This window comes from Solea solea, chromosome 7, assembly GCF_958295425.1.
Source record: "Solea solea chromosome 7, fSolSol10.1, whole genome shotgun sequence".
In the NCBI taxonomy this organism is placed as follows: domain Eukaryota; kingdom Metazoa; phylum Chordata; class Actinopteri; order Pleuronectiformes; family Soleidae; genus Solea; species Solea solea.
Genome location: NC_081140.1, coordinates 10,824,519 through 10,845,057, shown reverse-complemented (window position 1 = coordinate 10,845,057; position 20,539 = coordinate 10,824,519). Strand labels below are relative to the sequence as shown.

Genomic DNA, 20,539 nt, shown 5'->3' with positions numbered 1-20,539 from the left:
AGGCACATAAAATGTTCTTAAACATCCGGCACACGCCCAGATTTGTACATTAGAAAGAATATGGCATAGATAACCCCAATTAGTGGTTCCCAGACTTTTCACAGTCCTGTACCACTTCAGACATTTGACCACACAGAGTCTCTAAGTCAATTATTTCCCACCAAATAGATCTATTTAAACTTTTTAACTTAATTAAATAAAAAAAAAATAGCTGAATGTATCTATGTGTCTTTTAATATGCTTTTTTTTTTTGTTTACTTTGCCCACCCCCTACATCACTTTGCACACCCCAATATTGGAATCACTGGCATAGATGATAGTGTTCTCCCACTATGACTTTTAGATAATAATAAATTATTATGGTGTCAATATTGATTGAAATAATTGTAATTACTGAGAGGCCTTATGTTGTGTTTACAACTGAATATAATACACATCTTTACAATATAATGTAAAGAATAACTAAATGAGATAGCCTAATTTATTAAGATCCACCCAAAAGACAAATGATCTACTGTGAATTGTTGTATGTTGGATGATACATTAACATCAGAATTACTCTATTTTTCAGATCAATTGTATCAGTGAACTGAAATAGCAAACTTTTCTGGAAAATAGAATTATAAATCCACACAAGTATCTTTCAAACAACAGACATTCTAACTACATACATATGTAATTGCTTGCACTGAAGTTTACATCCAGTCACAGTGATTTTAACAGTGATGAGTGAATGTTGCCTAGACCAGTCCTGATTTAAAATCCTGAGTACTGACTTAGACAAGACAGATTAAAATGTGTCTAGAAAATACAATAAAATAATATGAAGAAATTAGTATGAGTAAACGTCAGGTAGAATCTTGTATTTATTTATTTGTGTCTTTCTCAGTGGGTTACCACAGTGGATGATCCACATATTTGATTCGTCAGATGTTTTTTTTTATGCCAGATGCACTTCCTGACACAACCCTCCCACTTGGGGACTCAAACTGGTCACTGCTACAGATTTACTGTAAAAAAATAATAATTACAAAATAAGAGTGCCATCCCACACAGTTTTCCTTCTGCCCTGCCCAAACACATCTGATTGAAACTCATCTAGTGGGCTTTTATTGTGAAATCAATCTGGCCCAGTCGCTATCACTTCATGTGTGCCTGCCAGAACCAATATCCAGACTCAGAGCCGAGTATGAACGTAGAGAAGCACAACATGGATTGTTTGCGTCACTTAATCCATTGCCCTTGGATGTCTCATTATGGTTGTTAAGTAAAGTGAACTTGTTAGTCATGGTCAAGGACATTTCCTCATAATCTGCAATGTGCAAAAGTTGTAGTTATATATAAAGTTATATTTATAAGGTGAATGAGGTTTCTCAACCTTATCATTATATTTTAAGCACAACACCCCAAACAATTATGTGGCTGAAGTCATTCAGAAATCATGGCAGTCAGCATCAGTGTGTACAGAGCATCACATGTTACCTAAAAATAAAAAGCTTCTCTGTTTTATTCTGTACCTAAGCACCAGCTCCTGAAATACAAGCTCTGGTGTAGATTACTGCCATTAAAAGGAATCTCCATCTTCTTTCCCACATTAGAAAGTGTGTGGTATTTGTCCATTGCATGTTTCAGCTGGGACAGTTTAATTTGCTGCTTTGAGAGTTAAAAAAAAGAGGAAGACCGATGTCACAGGCCTTCTTTATGCTGGTCATTTCACACAGAGACAACCACTGTCTGGCTCTGACTTCCTCATGAGTCCTCAGCTTCACTGTCACATGTTTATCCCATCTCCCTTTCTCACCCCCCTCTCATGGAACTTAATCACTCCCGTAACAATAACCCAAATTCCAGAAAATTCATCTTTCTGGTGCATTGCTTGTCATGCACTTGGTCTTGTGAATAACCCATTTAAGCACAATTCCTTTTTCTTCTTCACTTGGATACTTACTGGCCTGAGAGTATAAAGAGGGGGGAAGGAGGAATGCATTGTTTACTTGTCTGTTACTACAAATGAAATGCTGTGGGTCCGGATGTAGATCATGTGTGTTACAACTCCTTAGCTTAAAGGGTTTTTCTGACTCATTGATTTATTTTCTTCTAATCATTAAACCTATTTCGAAGCCAACAATCCTGCAGGACATGAACCAAATACTAATGATATGATAGGATCGGACTTCATTTAATGTAACAGATTTCAATCAGCTACTATGATGGTGTTTCATAAAACAAGAAAAATTATGACTTTGACCAATAACAATTTGTCCAGGAAATGCAGAGTTTATCTTGGTTATATTTTACTGACAACCTTGTGTTGTTTCCTTCAAGCCAGCGTGTCACCATGGACTTTCTTCTTGCAGTTCCACTGTTTACCACAACAGGGCACTCTGCACCATTTCTCTGTGTTAAATCCTATCTGAGGGCCTGTAGCAGCGTCTGTGTGTGAGCAATTTGGGCAGCTTAAGAGAGCCAGTGGCCCTATTTGGTAGTACAAATGTCCTTTGCTGGGACATTGCTACTTAATCCTCACAGCTGTGATTATTACACCTGATGAGAGAGGAGGAGAGAGCGCTCTGCATTATCTCATGAGCATCCACTCCACCTTTGCCTCAACAACACTCATACAGATCCACTTGATCTCAGAAATTAGCTCAGGATCTTCAAGATTTTTTCCGTTGCAGTTCCTGTACATTAATGGATAACAATCCAGGGAGCATGTCCATATTCAGGCTCACAATAAGTGACAATATGACATTTAAATGATATTTATAAATTGTGATAACTGTTGGGGATTATTAGACTATTGATCATTGTAGAATTACCTGAAATAGTATAAAAAGTCAACAACTTTAGGTCAAAAGGTCAATAAATTGACCTGTGAGTGTGAATTCCACTGATCACATCTACATTTATTTGTCTACAGATGATATATTTTATATATAATGTTTATATACAACATTGCATTTATTCATTATTAATTGTTATGTAGTCTTAAATTAGCGATATTGCCTCATCACACCGCGGCTGTGATGAGCAGCCTCACAAACGCCCTAATCACTGTAAATCTATAATGCTGAACAGAGATTTGTTGAATCTGTTTGCATTTCCCAGTTGAATCAAATGCAACATAATTACAGCACAGGCATGACAGAGCTGAATGAGCAGCAAATGGGGATTACACTGGGGCAGGTCATAGTGATCAGTCTGGCCACATGTTTCAGAGGCAATTCTCATTTTGATACCCTGTCTACCACACTGTTTTATTAGCACGCCGGCTGGTGTCAATTGCCTTTTTATTCTTTAGTGTGTAAGGATTAGGGTTGTCAGTTAATAGTGGATAAAGTCATGGCTGAAAAGACAGAATCAACTTGGCTTGTACAAGTTAGGGTTCTAAACAAATGTACCCAACATCAGTTTTTAAATTGAATGATTGAATGACTTTATTCCTCCCCCAGGAGGGAAACACACATTCACAACAGCTCAGTTAAGAAATGAGAATAAAATACAAATAAAATAAAATAAAAATAAAAATAATTAATAATAAAAAAATTTCCTGGTCAACTCGCTCTCATTGGTTATTGCAGTGTTCTGTTCACGCCCCCAAACGCTATTCAGTTGTAAACATCAAGCATGTTTAATACTTAAGTTTTGAAATCAAGAAGACTCTGATGCGATGATGTTAAAATTGTGAAACTACAGGATAATCTGGCCAGAAAATCAGCCTAAAATCAGAATCCACCCACGATTGTCTGAAGGGCCACATAGGGACCGAAATCTGGCGAAAAATTTGACATGATTATACACTTATACAAACATACTTATATTTAGTATATCCCATTTCTGCCAATAAACTCTCCTAAATGTTACACACTAGACCTTTAAAGATCTCCTTTTCATGCTTTGTTGGTTTTCCTTCAGCATATCAGGTACTGACTTAGAGTTTGCCCGTGCTCCATAACAAGCTACTTTGCTGTCTCTGCCTTTGCCAGACCTGTCAACCTCCTAACAAGGTGTACATATGCACAGCTACTACTGCAGAAGAGCAGCCCAAATGAGGAGAGGCTGGATGAGATGAGGGGGACGAGCCAGACAACAAGTGCACAGGTACATCACTGCTCATTCACTGGTACCAGCAGTAAAAAAAAGACAGCCAGATTTGGTTTATTTTGCTTTTCTTCAGATCAATTACTTGTAACTGTGTGGCAACTCTCACCACTACGACAGGCAGGAGTATGACTAAGGGTGGCTCATGCAAGTGTCACAGGCTATTCACACACACACTCTTCCCCCAGTGGTGGTAATGCTGCTTATCTACAGTGTATCTGTGTTTGTTTGTTCATTCACAGCAAAGGCATTAGTGACACGTAGATTAGTCATAGAGGCTAGCATCTAAACAGGCCTTAGTGGGAGTCAGGAATCCCACCACCCGTTCTGCTCCTTGCCTCAAGGCAATACTCGTACCTTCAATGCTTACATACACACACATATGCCTTCTGTGTTTGTTCAAATACCATCGGTCCCTCCTGATGTGTTGGGTGCCACAGAGCAGATGTTGCTGTATTAGTGGGTAGAGGGTGAGACTGGTGGCGGGCTGTGGACTCCTCGTTATGGAGATGTTATTTGTCAGTGTAGTTAGGGCACCGCTGTGCACTGAGTTTAATGAAGTGGTTTCTGTAATTGTTTACTCCAGGACTCGCATAAGAATTGTGCTTTTTCTTGCAACCTGTCTAAATAAATCTAAATCAATCAGGAGATGTTGCATCCTGCAAATGAGACCTTCCAGTTAAGGGGTGTTTCTCCAGTTTGTGATAACTGAAACAGTAGACAACATAAAGAAGATAGGTCTTTTGGTAAATGGTATTTGATATGCTTTATCAGTTCTGACAGACTGGAGTCACATGAGGCCACATGTGAATAGTTGTCATACATTCATTCATTCATTCATTTTTAGTAATGAAAGGATAGTTCTTTGCATTCATTTTTCCACTGGATTGCATATTGCTGTGCAGTGTGGTGTGCACATGGACTGTATATAAACTGGACGTAGTCTTCCTGTTTCAAAAATTAAGCTTAGGATGCCATTAGGGGGTGACTCCACTGGTTGCCATAGAACTCAGTTTGAATGGAACTATGGACATTTTCCATAATGTGGATAGCATTATCACGTCAGTTAACATTTTAATGAAGTTAATGATCTCAGGTCTTAATTAAACTAGTTTCAGGTTTCTCTTCATATATACAGTATATATAACTCAGTTCCCATTTAGAGGAAAATTGACAATAAAACATGGCACATATTATGAGTGGAAACCAGCTAGTCAAATGGGTATGGGACTGGGTGCAGGTGATGTCTGCAAACCTCCGGTTATAAAAACTGACATGGGGCCGGTCAAAAATAATATCAGCCAGGAGCACCAACGAAGCAATGGTCATCCGTGGCCTTGATAACAACCCCACAGCATTTAAATTAATATATGATCTTAGCTCCTCCACAGCATGTTGATGGGTAAGCATCAACATCATGGTGAATATTTTGGTAGTTGTTTATACACAAAATGTAACAGTTTTCTGGCTTTCATAGTTTTCTGATCCAAGGATGAACGAATCTGTTACAGGCCACTTGCAGATTCTTCCGTTGCTTTTGGTGCGAGGTCAAATTGGCTGTTAACTGAGACGGAGCACTGGAGCAGGTGTGTGCGTGTATTTGTTACCTCTTCCTCTACATCTGTTCTGGCACAAACACTAACCTTGTCAGGACCAGTGGTCCTCATGGAGACCAAAATCTATACCTAATTTCTGAGGAACTGGTTAAATGTAAGGCCAAAATTTCAATTGTGGTTAGGTTAAGGTTAGAATAAGACATTAAGTGGTTATGGTTAGGGATAACTGTTTGTAAAGGAGGTCCAAATTAATGGAAGACAATGTAGAGTTCTTACAAGGATAGCTGTGTGAACATGTGTATACACTATGTGTCACTGTCCTCCACTGACTTCCAGAGGTTATATCAGGTGTAACATGCTTCCTCATTAGGACAGGCATCTCCAAGGTGATAACCAATTAGAAAAGCTGAACCCAGTAGTTAGGAGTTGTAAGGTGTACAGAGATCAGATACTTCCCATCTCTCATGAGCCAAATTGCATTCACATATTTGTGAGACCTATTGCAGAGCTAAGCCTGTTGTTCTCTCATTCAGACAAGCACATTTCCCACACTCCACCACGTTTTTTTTCCCCCCCAGCAGGCAGTGCAGAAATTCCACTCAGAAGTAATATTCTCACGAAGGCTTGTGCACTGACTCACCTTGCGGTTTGGTATTGAGTCTCCTTTGCGCTTGACTGTGTCCCTCTGTTCTTACAGCTATCCATCAGTTTCATAGCATGCAATCTGCATCCCTCCAGCCTCCCACTACCCGCCCACCAGTGCTGTATCTGTTGTGCTCTGCGTGTGTGTGTGTGCAGTGCAAAAATGTCCATTGTGTTTTTGCAAAAGGTTCGAGTGTGTACATGTTTCCAGCCCCCCCCCTCCACAATAAAAAAAGAGAGGGGAGCTCTTGGTCAAATAAAATCCACTGCAGTGCTTCCGTGGCGGTGATAGGTGAGCAGTAAGGGTGCTTGCCCCCTGGGTAGATGCTGCTCAGAGAGGGGGAGATAAGGATGGTGAGGGTAGTAGTGAAGGACTGAATGAAGGCAAGCAGGGAGGATGCTGGGAGGCAATGAAGGGGGGGGGCTTCTTCATACATTTTTATGACCACATAGATAAGGTCAGTAGTGTGCCATCGTTACTAGGCAACACTGCGACCCTGAGTTGGATTGAGTTGTGAAGCTGAGAAGTCAGATATTCTTATTACAACAGCCCTGCTTCAGTTCTGCTGTGTGCATTTGTTAACAAGCAGCCTGTCTCCATGTGCCATTCTGACAGTCAAGGCTGAAAGACTGCTTTAACTGGTCGATTAACTAACGGCACTGAAATAATTAGAAGGCCATTGATTGGGTTATTACATTGTTACAGTCATGTTGATGATACACTGGTATCCATGTGCATTCAGATGCGTGATAATGGTAATAGTGATGAAAAATGATGGTGAGGTATTTCATTATATATTTTTAATGATCCAGTTCATGTGGGGATACACTAGACTGTGGGTGTATTGATTTTTCCAGTTTTCAAGCAGAGAATGGAGGAGATGGAAACCAGGCACATATGCAGCCAGAGTACAAATCACCCAAACCCCCCCATTCTCTTTCTCCCTCCTTTTAATAACACGCTCTACCTTCACTCCCCTTCTTCTGCACTGCTCCTTTCGCTCTCTCCCTTTTTTTCCATCACCCACTCAGCTCTCCATCCTCACCTTCTTATTTCTGCCACTCTTCTAGCAGGCTGTCATTATGTTTCCCTCCCCTCACCTTTTTCATTCGCTCCCTTGCCTCCTCTCTTTACTCCTCCCATTTCTGTCCCCTTCAGCGTCCTAGTTTAGAGCATCAAGGTTGGCTACAGATATGCTCCTCTGTGCCTTGGGGCTAACCAATGGGAAAGTGGCTGGGCTTGCTGTAGCCAGCTGGGGTGTTGGTATCAGAAATTGAGAGTGACTTGGAAAAGGTTACTGCAGGTTACTACTACGGTCTGCAGGAGTTACAATACATCAATCAAAAGAAGTGTGACTGAAATCTGCTGATATCTTAAACCACAGAATGGCAAATTTAGAGGAAGAAACAGCTTAACTATTCCTCCTGCCATGTGCTAAATGAGAAAATGAATATCAATTTATTTTTGTGAAGCTACAGCAGTTAGTTTGCTTAGCTGAGCATCATAAGATGGTCTCCAAATATCAAACTGCTTGTTTATTTTATTTCTGTGAAAAAGGTCTATTTATTGAAGACATGTAAAGTATTGTATACACACGTTGTATGAGTTAAACTCATTGACAGTTTGCTGTATAAGACTAAATTGCAGTCACATATACATATATGTATACATATATGTGTGTATATATGTATGTATGTGTGTATATATATATATATATATATATATACATATATATATGTATACATGGGTGGCCCTCAACTGTGCGTGACCTCATGTCCTTTGCTTGCTCTTTCCACTGACCTCAACAGAAACATCTCCTCTTTGACACATTATCTGCTTCAACCCTGATGTCTTTGACACAGTTGGCGCAGTGTCAAGTTATAGCAGTCTTAATTTAAAGAGTGTGCATGTGTCCTTATGCTGATTGACCTGCAGGTGTCTTTTTTATCCCACGGGGACAATAGTGGGTAAGACAGCACCTCTCTGATCACTCTGGCCCTGGCAACATGTAACCTTATACACACTTCTATCAGGGGCCACGAGCGCAGCTTGTCTCTTATCAGTGTCATTGTCATAGAAAACAAAGGGGATCATTATACCAGTTGCAGAGAATGTTTCTATTCTGAGTTAATGGGTCACATAGTGTAAAGGCAACCTGATCCTCCTCTGGGTGCCGAAAGAGTGAGCCGAGGGTTGACATTTTGCTGATGATAGGCTAGTCTATGTTTTGTTGTAAGAGACACTGGGCTTCACGGGAGTTGTCAAAACAACAGACCCCATCCTGAGGGATTACCCAGCCTGTCTGCACACACACCAGAGACAGGGTCAGCTGGAGGGGTGGGTCCTGGTGTGTGTGTGTGGGGGGGACATGTATGGTGTGTGCTGCAGGTCGATGGAGGTGGACAAGGAGACAAAACTGAAGGAGAATGTGTTTTATCCTATTCTAAATAGTTTAGATTTAATACTTAAATTGTTAGAGGGGTTACATGCAGTTTCAACCATAGTAGAATTTTTAATATATTTCAAACTTTTCCCAAAAAACACAGAAAGTTGTCTCCTTTTATTTAAATCTATACACAAACATTTAAAATGATATACTTCACGTACAGCATTATCTCTCATGTAATGTTTGTTTTTATTTTAAGATTAGTTGTAAATTAAATATCTCAAATAAGTCGAATGCAGAACGGTTCGGTAATGGTGGCACATCTGCCAGAACCTTGATAGCATGAGTAGTCTTCCTGATACTGGACTGTGCTACACAGTATATCGATCAATACACATTGTGGTTTTTAAATTCAAATAACATAACTTCCTCTTGTGTAACTGCTACCTCTTTACTTTGATCGTAATCACGCGATTATTTGAGCTAAGGCTGGGCGATATGGGAAAAAAATCTTATCTTCATATACCCTCTTACATAATTCAATATCAATGTATATCACAATATAAATCAAATCAATATGTCTGTGGCTGGGCGATATGGCTTATAAATAATATCTCAAAATGTATATATATCGGGATATAAAGCTACACACAGGTTGTTTCTCTGGGCTCAATACAGTGACAATACAGTAATTCTGTAAATACACACAAAAATATCAAACATTATCTTTTATTTCAGATAATATCTAATTTATTTCTTTGGCTTTTTATGTTATATGAGGGATATGTATGTGTGTTAAAAACAATGAACTAACCTAACTTTGTTGATTCCATGTATTTTGAATCAATATATAATATCAAATGTGTACTATTTAGTGTATTTCACTCAATATAATAAATAGCATGGCTATGAATGCAACAGCCTTTAAAAGCAGGACAATCATGACATGACGACATCCAAAATCTAAGGCGACATCTTGTCTCAAATATGGATACACTGCTCAGCCCTACACTGAGCACAGACGCGAGTATTACAGTGTGAGGACTTGCGACCTTGGACGAGTCATGTTCATGAGTCGTCTCACATGTGCTTCACTTATCCACACACACACACACACGCACGCTAACACAGGCACATGCAAACACACACCCACGCACAGAAATGCATGCATGGCCACACAGCAAGACCAAGACTGTTGAGCAGCAGCTTCTAGGCCTCATTGTCACATTTGCTTACCAATGTTTAGGCATCATGCTGGGGGGCTTCAATGAACTACACCCTTGTGCTCGTCTACACAGTAAACACCAACCCACTGGAAATCCTCTCCTATCATATTCAAACATGACTGCAGAGATACTGAATAATGCCACCTGCTACGTGTTATATTTTTCAGTATATCTTCATATTATCCTCCACATGTGACTGTCTTCAACTGTTGGCAGTCGCACATGCAGAGCCTTGCAATTCACACACAATTATGTGCAGCTTCAGCCTTAACTTCCGTACACAAATGAATATCTTTTGCATTTCGTGAACACATGAGTCGCCTCTGCATGCCTAAGTATAATCTTCCAGGGGTTTCCACTCAATACATCAGCCCATTTGGCCACAAGGTCACAGCCCTTGTATTCAGAGTGAGAATCAAGGTATTGTTTTTCACATAACAAGTAGCCAGTTCAGTGATACAGCTGTCTGTGTGGGGTAAGTAATGAACACCAGCACCTGTTTTCCATAAGGATTGAAAAGCCTGTGTGCCACCAAGAGAAACTCTCGATCTGTATGTAACGCCACGCTCAGCTAAATGTGATCTTTGGATATCACGAGAATCGCAGCAGAGCTCCCACTGATATTGAGCTGTGAGGTTTTTTTTTTTTTTTTTTTGTCACTGGTTTCACAATAGTACTATTGGATTGTAGCTCTGAGAGTTTTATATGTTTGCGCAATTATTTTCATCAGAAAATGAATCTTCGTCAACCAAACGTCAAATAAAACATAAACACATAAACACAATACACTTTGTTTATGTAGCACTTTGTGTTATAAGTGCTTTAGAAAAAGAATTAATCCCAGAAATAATCAAATCATTACGTGGTGATGCCGTTCATATACATTTATCTTAACCTGTAGCATCAATACTATGCTCAGCTGAGCATGACAGACTCACACAGCTGCTCTCATTTGGTGGTTGTAAGGGCATTATGGTCAGTGTTGATGTTGCTCTGTGTTTGTTTGCTGTCAAACACATGTGAAACTGTCCTTGTCCTGAGTAACTCCCTGTTGTGTGTGTGTGTGTGCGTGTGTGTGTGTGTGTGTGTGTGTGTATACTGTACACACAACATAAGTATCCCCCTTGCAAAAATTACCCTGACCTATGTTCTGGGGATAAAAAGGTCTCTCCTCTTCTCTGCTTTGATGTTACTAGGCAAATCATTCCTTATACTGTATGTGTCCATATTGGCTTCCTCATCCCACTTTAACATACTTAATGTTACTTGTATTTCTTTACCTTTTATCTTTAAAAAATTTTTTTATTTCAGCCCCTCATAACATCCTTTTTGCAGAACTAGATCATACCAATGTCTAGAATACCAGGCTCGCTTGTTACCTGAAAGGCATTAGTAGGCTTCGCTCTTTGCCTCATGCACACATGTAGTCCTTGAACTTAAAAGAGGATGTAAATTAAAAATACAAACGTGCCCTTGAGCAAGGCATTTCAAATTCACCTCCTCCCCCACCGAGTGAGGAAACTATTCAAATACAAGAGCGAAGGCGCTGCGAAGCAGAATGTGCATCTTGTACGTCTTGTCAAATAAAGATCTGATTAATTTGCAGTCAGACTGTTATAGCATCCTCCCTCTTAAATAATCACATCTCACAATCGGCTGCCGCTAATGAACTTACTCGCTCCTCCATGCCAAGAATCCAGAGATGAAATGCCAGCATAACGCTCCTTATCCACTTTACATGACAGGCTGGATCCTTGACCCACTGCCCTGATTCACCCGTGTTTTTACCTCAGTGCTGCACAGACTTGAACTTGCTTGGGTTTATATGGCTTAGAGGGAAGTCAAATTATCCTCTTAATCAATTAAACATTAATTTTGAGGAGGTTACAATTGCTCCAAAAATGTAAATAAATGTTTAAAAAAAACACACCATACAATCTGGGCTTTACCAGGACTAATAGGAGTCCTATATATTTTTATGTCAAGCTAGAACAGTGTGTTCTGCTACAGACTCCAGCAAATGTTGTGCAGTGCTTGTGTTCGGCTGCTGCACTGAAGTGACCAATGTAGAGACAGGCATTTGACAACTACAACCATTTACACCACCCTGAAATACATAGGGTTTATATGCACACACACACACACATCGTACTGCACCGCAATTTATATTTGTTTTCCTTTGTACACGTTGGAATTGTAAAGATCCTTCCCTCGATCTTGATATAAGCAAATAAAATGAGTATCCTGGGGTGAATAAACAGGATTTCACTTTCAGTATATTCTGTCATGTGGGATAGAGAATGAGATGCAAACTGCCCCGCTAGTGATATCACAGTCAGTGAAACCCAGCTCTGTGGACAGGCCCACAGGCTCCCACTGCCTGCTGCAGCTACACCCTTGACTTCAAGGCAAGCATTAAAATGGAGGGGTGGTGGTGATGGTGGTGGTACTGTTGGGTGCATTATGAGGTTGAGGCAGGAGGTATGTGTGTGAGCCTTTGGGAAGGGAGGGGGGGGGGGACTTTATTAACCCTCTATTTTCAGCCACCAGTAAGAAAATGTTGCTCCTGTTTTTTTTTAAATGTTTTCTTTATAAAACAATGTTCCTCTTTAAGTGAACAAAAACGCGCATCATTTAATGCATGAATAGTTTATTCCTCAGAATAAAGTTGTAACTCAGCGCACCTGCACGCCAGGAAGCCGCGCTTTCAGACTGAGGCGCCACATTTCCGTGCGTAAAAATGTTATCCCAGGTGCCGAGGTGCGCCAGGTGCAGCTCATTTCCTTAATGCAAATGCGCCTCGCACACACAGCGCGCTCTCACACTCTTTACCTCCACTAGCAACTTGCCCTCAAAACCGACCGGCAGCCGCCCCTGCTCCTTTAAGGCAATGAGGAATTAAAGCGTCTGCAGGGGCAGGGAGAGGGTTATATTCTGTGCAATGCTCACAGAGTCAGTGTGGTTCGATTAGAGAGCGGCAGCGGGGAAGATGCGCTTGCTCGCCTCTTGCTGGACGCACAGAGGCGATGAAGATGATCTGACTTTGGAGTCTCATGAAAAACCAGTTTTTCGTTCTTATTCTACCACCCCCTCCCCTCAGTTTGCTTCTTTGCTCTTTCAGTTATTTTGATTTCTTAGAAGAGAAAAAAAAATTGTTTTCCCAATGATGAGCCGTCACTCCGTCTTGTGCTGAGAAAATTGGATCTTCTGATATTTATTTTTTGTAAGATTTACTTTAGCCACTTTGGCTAATTAATTTCTTTTTCTGTACCGGGATCCGCTCCTATCGCTCTGACTCAGCATCACACACCTGGGCTTCACCCATTCAGCATCCTTCTGAATCACAGGGAGAAGCAGCAAGACGCGGAGCAGAGGAGGAGAGTGTGAGCACAGCTCTCCCCAAGACAATCACTGAGGCTCATTTATGCTCTAAGCGTAAAGAGAGGGCTAAGAAAAAAAGGAAAAACAGTGTGTGAAAAAAGTAAGAAGAAGATATTAAAAGTAGAGACTTGGACCGGTTTGTTTCAAGACAGTGGCAAATGTTTAACCTTACCTCAAGCGCACAGAAGAGAAACCCAGGGAGGCACCGGTCGGAGGAAGAAGAGAAAGCATAGCTTGGGGGGATTGAACGGAGCAGGGCATGTGGATATTGGCTTTTATCTTTTCCCAGAGCATCTTGAATGGTAAGTTTTTCCCGCTTATCATTGTTTTTTCTTCTTTTTTTCCCCCTTTTTTTTCTAGTGCTCATTTCCAATAGCAGAAAGCAAATCAATGGTAGACGGCTAAGTGACTGAGAGGGAGGATGGAGGTCACCTGTGACCCACATGAAATGGATTTTATATGGTTGTCAGAAGGCTGACACCCTTGATAGAGGGAGAGACACGGGCGAGGCACTGATGGCGTTTTAAATCCTTCAAGCTCTCCTACAAACTACTAAATCTCTGGCCTTCAGACATACAGTACAAAATAGCAGTTATTTTTGTGCAGTTCTATTTGTATTTCATTAATTGCTTTGGTTTAAATGTGATTTTATAATTTCAAGTTGTAATTATTTAAAAATGTCCATCATTGACCTGTAATTTATTTCAGTTTTTATTTGGTGCCCAATGATGCTTATACTCTGTCACAACCTTGTTCCACTGTGGCCCTTAGTAATAAGTGACGTATTTGATGTAATGGACATTTGGTTTAACCCCTCCCCCCTCCCCCACAATGAGCATGATTTTCAAGTTCAAAGTGGCTTAAATTAATATTCTGCTCCAAAATTGGACATTTAAACTCACAATTTAGAGACAGCAGTCAATCATTTTTTATTTGAATCATATTCAGTGTCAAATATTCAGCTGTTATTTTTGGGTTTGGCTGTATGTCTGTGTCCAAAGTGGTCACAGATGTGCACCAGCTGTATGATTTATCTTTTAATGTAGTTTATAGGCAGAAAATGAACACCATTGATAAGAAAAAAAACAGTATTATTGATGAGACATATTACACAGACCATTGTCAGCAAATGCAAAAATATTTCACCAAAGCAGACAGAAAATGTGAAGTAAATTTTCTGTTCAAATAGCAGATTGTCTCATTCTTCCATTCAAATACTGTAAACACCCAGATTTGGTTTTGCATCTTGTCTCTCTTTTCTTACACACTTGTGTATTTTGCGCAAGTGCATGCATGCCATAGCATGCGGCTGTCGCCACGCATGCATATTTGCATGCTTACATAGTGTATCTATAATCAATAGCAGAAAATTGATACAGTTTATTGCATTCACTTATTGGCCGGAGTCTCTTTCTATGGAGGAATTATGGCTGATTGGGTGTGTACAAAAACAGGGGTGGAAAAAAGAATCGAAGAAGGAGAGGCAGGGGGAAAGAAAATGGAAACGTATAGGAAAACGCATCAAGTTGACAAAATGGAGATTGTGCACATTCGGAAACAAAATGATGCCCATGGTTGCCTGCTTCTGCACCAAAGGGTCAAAAAAAAAAAAAAGCTGAATTCACAAAACAAAATACTGCGAAGGTGAGGATTCCCAGGTATGAATATATTTAACCACATAGAGCGACTGTGATATAATATGGTATCGTTCCCCAAAATGGATTTCCCCCCTCCGGCTGGGATGATAAAATAAGGCTTCGAAATGGATTTTTGTTCCTGTGTTGTCGCCTTTTTCCAGCGCTGGAGCAATCCTTGGTCCGTATCATTTATTGACACTGACTATAATATGGTATCTCCCTCAGCCCAGCTTGTGCTGAAACTCATAAAGGAACAATAAGGAATCCTCATTAATCATAATCGTCTGACTTTGACATTAGATCAACTGCCATGCAATATTCTGTCCATTTATTGCATAAGGGATTAGTGGGGAGGCCTGTGGCAAACCACTGATAGGGACTAAGCAATAGACAGCGCTGTTTGCAGACGTTACACATTCTTTGTTCATCATTCGTACAATGTGTTTTTATGGCTTGGTGTGTTTCATTTTTTTATCTCATTGTACAGGAGCCTATATGAGCTTGTCTTCTTTTTGTTGATTATCATGGAAACAATATGTTGACTGACTGACTGAAGGAATGACCTTGTAGATAAAAGCCAGCACAGTGATTGGATTTCAGACAATTCTTGCCATTTTAGAGTTAGGCCTATCACATGCTCACAAGCCTGTCTCTATGGTAACCTCCATCATGGGTGTCAAAGGCTATCTGGAAATCTTCACTCATTCACTTTTAACTATACAAGGTAGAAAGAACTATACAGTGTGTTGTCCACAGACGCTGTTTCGTGTCTGGTGCTTGTTGAAGACTTCCTTCACTCCCTGGTAGAGTCGTATTTGTCCACTATGTGGCGTATGATAATGCTTCTGAAATCAGCCATTATTACAAAATGGCAGACAGAAAATTGTGCATGACTGTAAATGATTTTGAAAATAAAATTGGGAGTTTGGCTCTTAACCCAGCGGTAGTTGATTATGAACATATCGCACCTTGTCAGATCAGGTGAGAGGTGGCCAAATGGCAGAGAAGCTGCTCCCTCACAGGTTTTCATATTGTATAATTATCATGTCACTTAATGCCAGATTAAGCTAGACGAAGCTAACAGTGATTTAAAAAAAAAAAAAAAAAAAAAGTAAAATGGATACTGCACAATATTTAGGCGACAATGTTCATTTCCAAAATTGCATTCATCAGGGAAATTATAGCAAGTATAAGGAAAGACGGCCACAATTCTTAGATTACTCCTTGCAGATATTCAAAAGGCAAACATTTGACACATTTGCTTCTTGTATTTAAAATACAGGGCTTTTAATATGGCCTTTGCCTGTCAAAGTAGTATCCATAAATTCAGTCATCAGTACAAGAGAGAAAGCATATTAAATATCTCTGCCTGAAAGCTGCCCCGAGGCAAAACCACAGCAGGCTAAACTGGCCTATTCAAATACTCACTGCAAAAGTATAATGAGACCAGGCTTCTTGTACAGTCCCTGTGATGAGACTATGATGATTTGTGGACATGCACGTGGCTTAACATGAAGCTCATGATTCAGGAAGGACGTCTTGTATCTCGTGGGTCTTCAAAACACATTTTAGTCTCAATTAGCTGTTGCCTCTCTCGGTGGGGCAAAGGCAGATCCACTATGAAATAAGACACTTCAATCCAGTATATCTTACGGTGAACAAAACAGCTGCCAACATCAGTTAGGCTGCCAATTTTACATGACCCTACATTATTAGTAACCTGAAACACTGAATGAAAAATCTAAAAAAAAAAGGTGGATGGATTGAGTTTGGCTGTGCGTTGCAAAGGGGGAACCAGCAATTCCCCCTGGCATGGCATGGCAAGTACATGAAGGCACAGATGAGAGTCCCCTTTCATGAATCTCTGTGGTCATTCTTAAGTCTATGTAAAGCCGTCCAGATCAATGTTTCAACAGTGGTCTTCCCAGTGGCGACAATGGCCCGCTCACATGCTCTGTAAAGCGGAGAAGTGAAACCTGACCAACCTCACAGCTGCACTCACAGGCATTAGACTGTTTACTAATTATCAATTAGGGTTTGGCTCAAGAAGCAATATCGCAACTCGCGAAATTAAATTAACCCATGAAAACATGTAGCGCACAGTCAAGTGATAGATCATCTTGTGCAGTCTTACCCTGATATGAATATCTAATGGGCTAAATTAAGTTAACAAAACCACTTAACTCTTGCTCACTTGTGAGTTATACGAGGGTGTGTTGGCTTGTGTTTTGAACTCTGTGTGTGATTCCAGTTGAAAGGGCCACTAATGTTGGGTAATGGATACCTTGATATGTGATCATAACAGATATCCCCCAGTTCATACATCCCATCTGTGTAATGAGGGCTATTCTACTGTACTGTTCCTCCTTGAGCCTGTCTAGCTCTCTAATTAGGAGCAAGCTTTGGCAACGCGTGTATGTATGAGTGCGTGCGTGTGTGTGTGTGTTGTGCTGCATCTCACAAAATGTAAAATCTAATTACCAATCACACTGTGTCTGTCTGTATTCCACTGAATCAGAGGTGTAATTGTGCAAGCCTGCGTGTAAATGTCTCTTGCGTTAAAATGTTAACAATATCATTTAGCATCTGCAGGGAAGAGCAGAAAAACCCTCAGCACCTCCATGTAGGTGTCTGATCATGTGTGCAAAGTGGGGTTGTAGTAATCCACTCAGCACCTATCAGAGTGACATGTTATATTACTGTGCAGTAACACACGGGTACTTTAATGGAGGGACTGGTGTAAAAGGTTTATTTGACAGTTTAAACGAGACTAAGTGAAGATACAGGCATGTCTGCACATGAGAGCAGTTTTAGGTTCGAAAATATTTTCAGAGAGAAGAGCATCGAAGTTTCGAAAGCCCACTCCCCAGCCACTTTATTAGGTACACAGGACACCTAATAAGGTGGCTGGAGTGACACCTGGGCTGCTCCATCTGCTTACTATACATATTGTGTGTTCAGAGATTGGTCTTCTTGATTGTAACAAGTGTTCATTTGACTCTGGCCACTCTCCTCTGATGGCATCAACACAGCATTTTTGCCCAGGATATTGTCTGTGAGACATGGCACATGTAGAGGAATTAAAAGAAGTTTTGTCATGCTATAGGGTTTAGGGTTAGAGATTGCACTCTCTGATAGTTGACAAATGCATAGAATCACTATATACAGTATTTTGCCAGAACGGATCTGCTATGAAAAGAGAAACAATTATATATATATACAACTTTAAATCATGAGTTTGATGAGACACCAGAGCTCCCAAGAGGCCAAGTCATCTGATCCCTCTTCTGCAGGTGCAATGGTAAACCAACCATGACATGGCCAACATACACAATTTATTTTTAAATTTAATAATTAAATTTAGGTTTATTAATAGTGCTACTTGACAATATGAGTGTCCTTAATGGCAGTGTTTAGTTCACTGTTGAAACTTTAAGCCATTTCTTTTTTTTGTCTAATTATTAAAAGCTTTTGTAATCAAAGCCCATCAAATAAAGAAAAGTATGTCTTTGTTAACCTTGTTCAAACACAGTCTCATAAGAATTATGTTCATATACTGCTTATTTACACCAGGGAAACCTTCAACGCTCAAGTTACATTTTTATCAGAAATGTACAAAAAGCTACAATTTATTAATGGGAATAAATGCTGCCACTGAATATTGCCGGCAGTAGTGTTTTTGCTGAAGACATAAATGTTATTTCAAGGACACAGGATTGCTTGCATTGTTCAGTGCGTGCTATAAAGATTATTGTTAGGATTAGTTTTCCTTCTCTCTTTTTTGTGCACATAGCGATGCTAAACCTAAATAAAGTTTTTTTTGTTTTTTTTTAAAGTCCAAATTAAGTTGTCTAAATTTGTTAAAGTCACCCAAATAACGCAACTGGGATTGTAAATGAGTCGGACTCAAGCTGGCCTGGGCGCTCTGCTCATGCGCCACATTTCTTATACCCCCAGCTTAAACCCAGAAATAATAGAAGAATAAGACGACCGTGACAAAAACATCGTGACATTCAGGACAATACATTTTTTTTTGACTGATGAGTAGACCAGTTTTATTATCTGTCAGCTTAAAGAGTTAAATAGTTCAAAGTGGATGGTAGGAAGATTCAGAATGGTGATCGGCATGTTAACAACTAACTATAAGTTAAACCGCAAACCACCTAATAGTAACAAGCGGTGAAAGGGTATATCGCCCCCTAGCTGAGCTGAAGCAGACACACTTCAGACAATAAATCAACTCCCCACTAGTGCTTATGTACTGGGACAAGGACAGAAGTCCAGTGTCGTCAAGTTAAATATGCATAGAAATGTGCAGAGTGTGTGCATTGGTGTATGTGTGTGTGTGTGTGTACTATGCCCATACTTGTAGTGAGCTCCCCCCCAAAGCTTTTGTTCATTGTGGAGGACAGGTGGCGGAGGTGGGATGAGTTTGCTATCCATTACCCACCAAGACAAACATTCACACTGGACCTCATAAATACTGCCCCTTAATCCAGTCTTCCACATACCAGGGCCAGGCTTTGATCTCCACACACTGTGAGGCCCAAGGCTGAATTGATTCCTGCGACTCTGGTCCGGCCATGATGCATGTGCCTGATGCTCTGCGGCTCAGTAACACATCTACCACTGCCTCTCGCTCGCCGTCTTTTCACGACCTTCCTCTATAGTCCCCCTGGTTTTTATTTTGGTAGGAATAAAATATCACACTTCTCTCCCCAACCATTTCATCTTTACCTCAAATCCGTGTCTTAATCTGATTATTAAAAGTCTGCATTTCCAGGAGATCTTCCACCATCAAGTCTACCCATGTGTTTCCTGCTCCACAGTCTGAATATTAAAGTAGGCTAAGGGATAACGGAGGAGGCAGAGCTGGATAGACAGAGTGACAGAAAGACAAATGGGTCCAGCTTGGTTTTTCGACACTGCTTTTTATTTTTAAACCTGGCACAGATGCTAAGATTTAAGACCAAGTTAGTGGAGGTTATTTTTAGCCGGCCATTTTTAAAGCGCTGTCATCTTGTTGGAGTTGAGGTAAGGTGTGTGTGAGAGTGGGTGCATGTGAGTGTGAGATGTTTAAAGTAGGTGCTTTATTTGTGCTTGCTGGTGTTTGTGTATGTGCAAGCACCTCAATACATAAGAAGGCGTGTGGTTCACAGAGTATGTGTCCATTTTGTGCGTGTGTGCTTTGTGTGTGCTCGGTGGGTGGGACAGGGCGTGACATGAAGTGGAGCCACATGAGTCTGATTTATGTCCCTCCAACCGCTCATCGATCCCTTGGCGTGGTGTGAGACTGAGTGCACCGTCAATAATCTTAGCACTTTGTGGTATTCCTAGAATTCCCAGTCCACCTCTGCTTAGACCAAAGTGTGATGCTGCAGTAAGCCATCTTGTCCAAGATCAAATAAGAGGGCATTGGGCCTGGCAGCAATGCATTTGATTGCAGGTTAGACTAACAGTCCTGCAGTGGAAATAGAGAATTGAATGTATTGTTCGAACAAAGGTAATTTGGACAGAACCCTGCATAGGTCCCCAGAAGCATGTAGGTGTTTACGTGTTGCTAAGTGTCCCCCCCAGACTGTTGCCAGGATGAGGTCTATTATATGTCT

The 20,539-nt window shown here is 40.5% G+C and overlaps 1 protein-coding gene across 4 annotated transcripts in view; it reads left to right on the top strand.

Moving 5' to 3' along the window:
- The first annotated feature begins 12,760 nt into the window (after positions 1-12,760).
- The window catches only part of dscamb (Down syndrome cell adhesion molecule b), a 106,769-nt gene continuing 98,990 nt past the window's right edge, over positions 12,761-20,539 (top strand). For all 4 annotated transcript variants that reach the window (XM_058634114.1, XM_058634112.1, XM_058634113.1 and 1 more), the window contains exon 1: positions 12,761-13,595. In XM_058634114.1, coding sequence (XP_058490097.1) covers positions 13,553-13,595 — 43 coding nt within the window. In that variant the 5' untranslated portion in view covers positions 12,761-13,552. The remainder of the gene's footprint in view (positions 13,596-20,539) is intronic.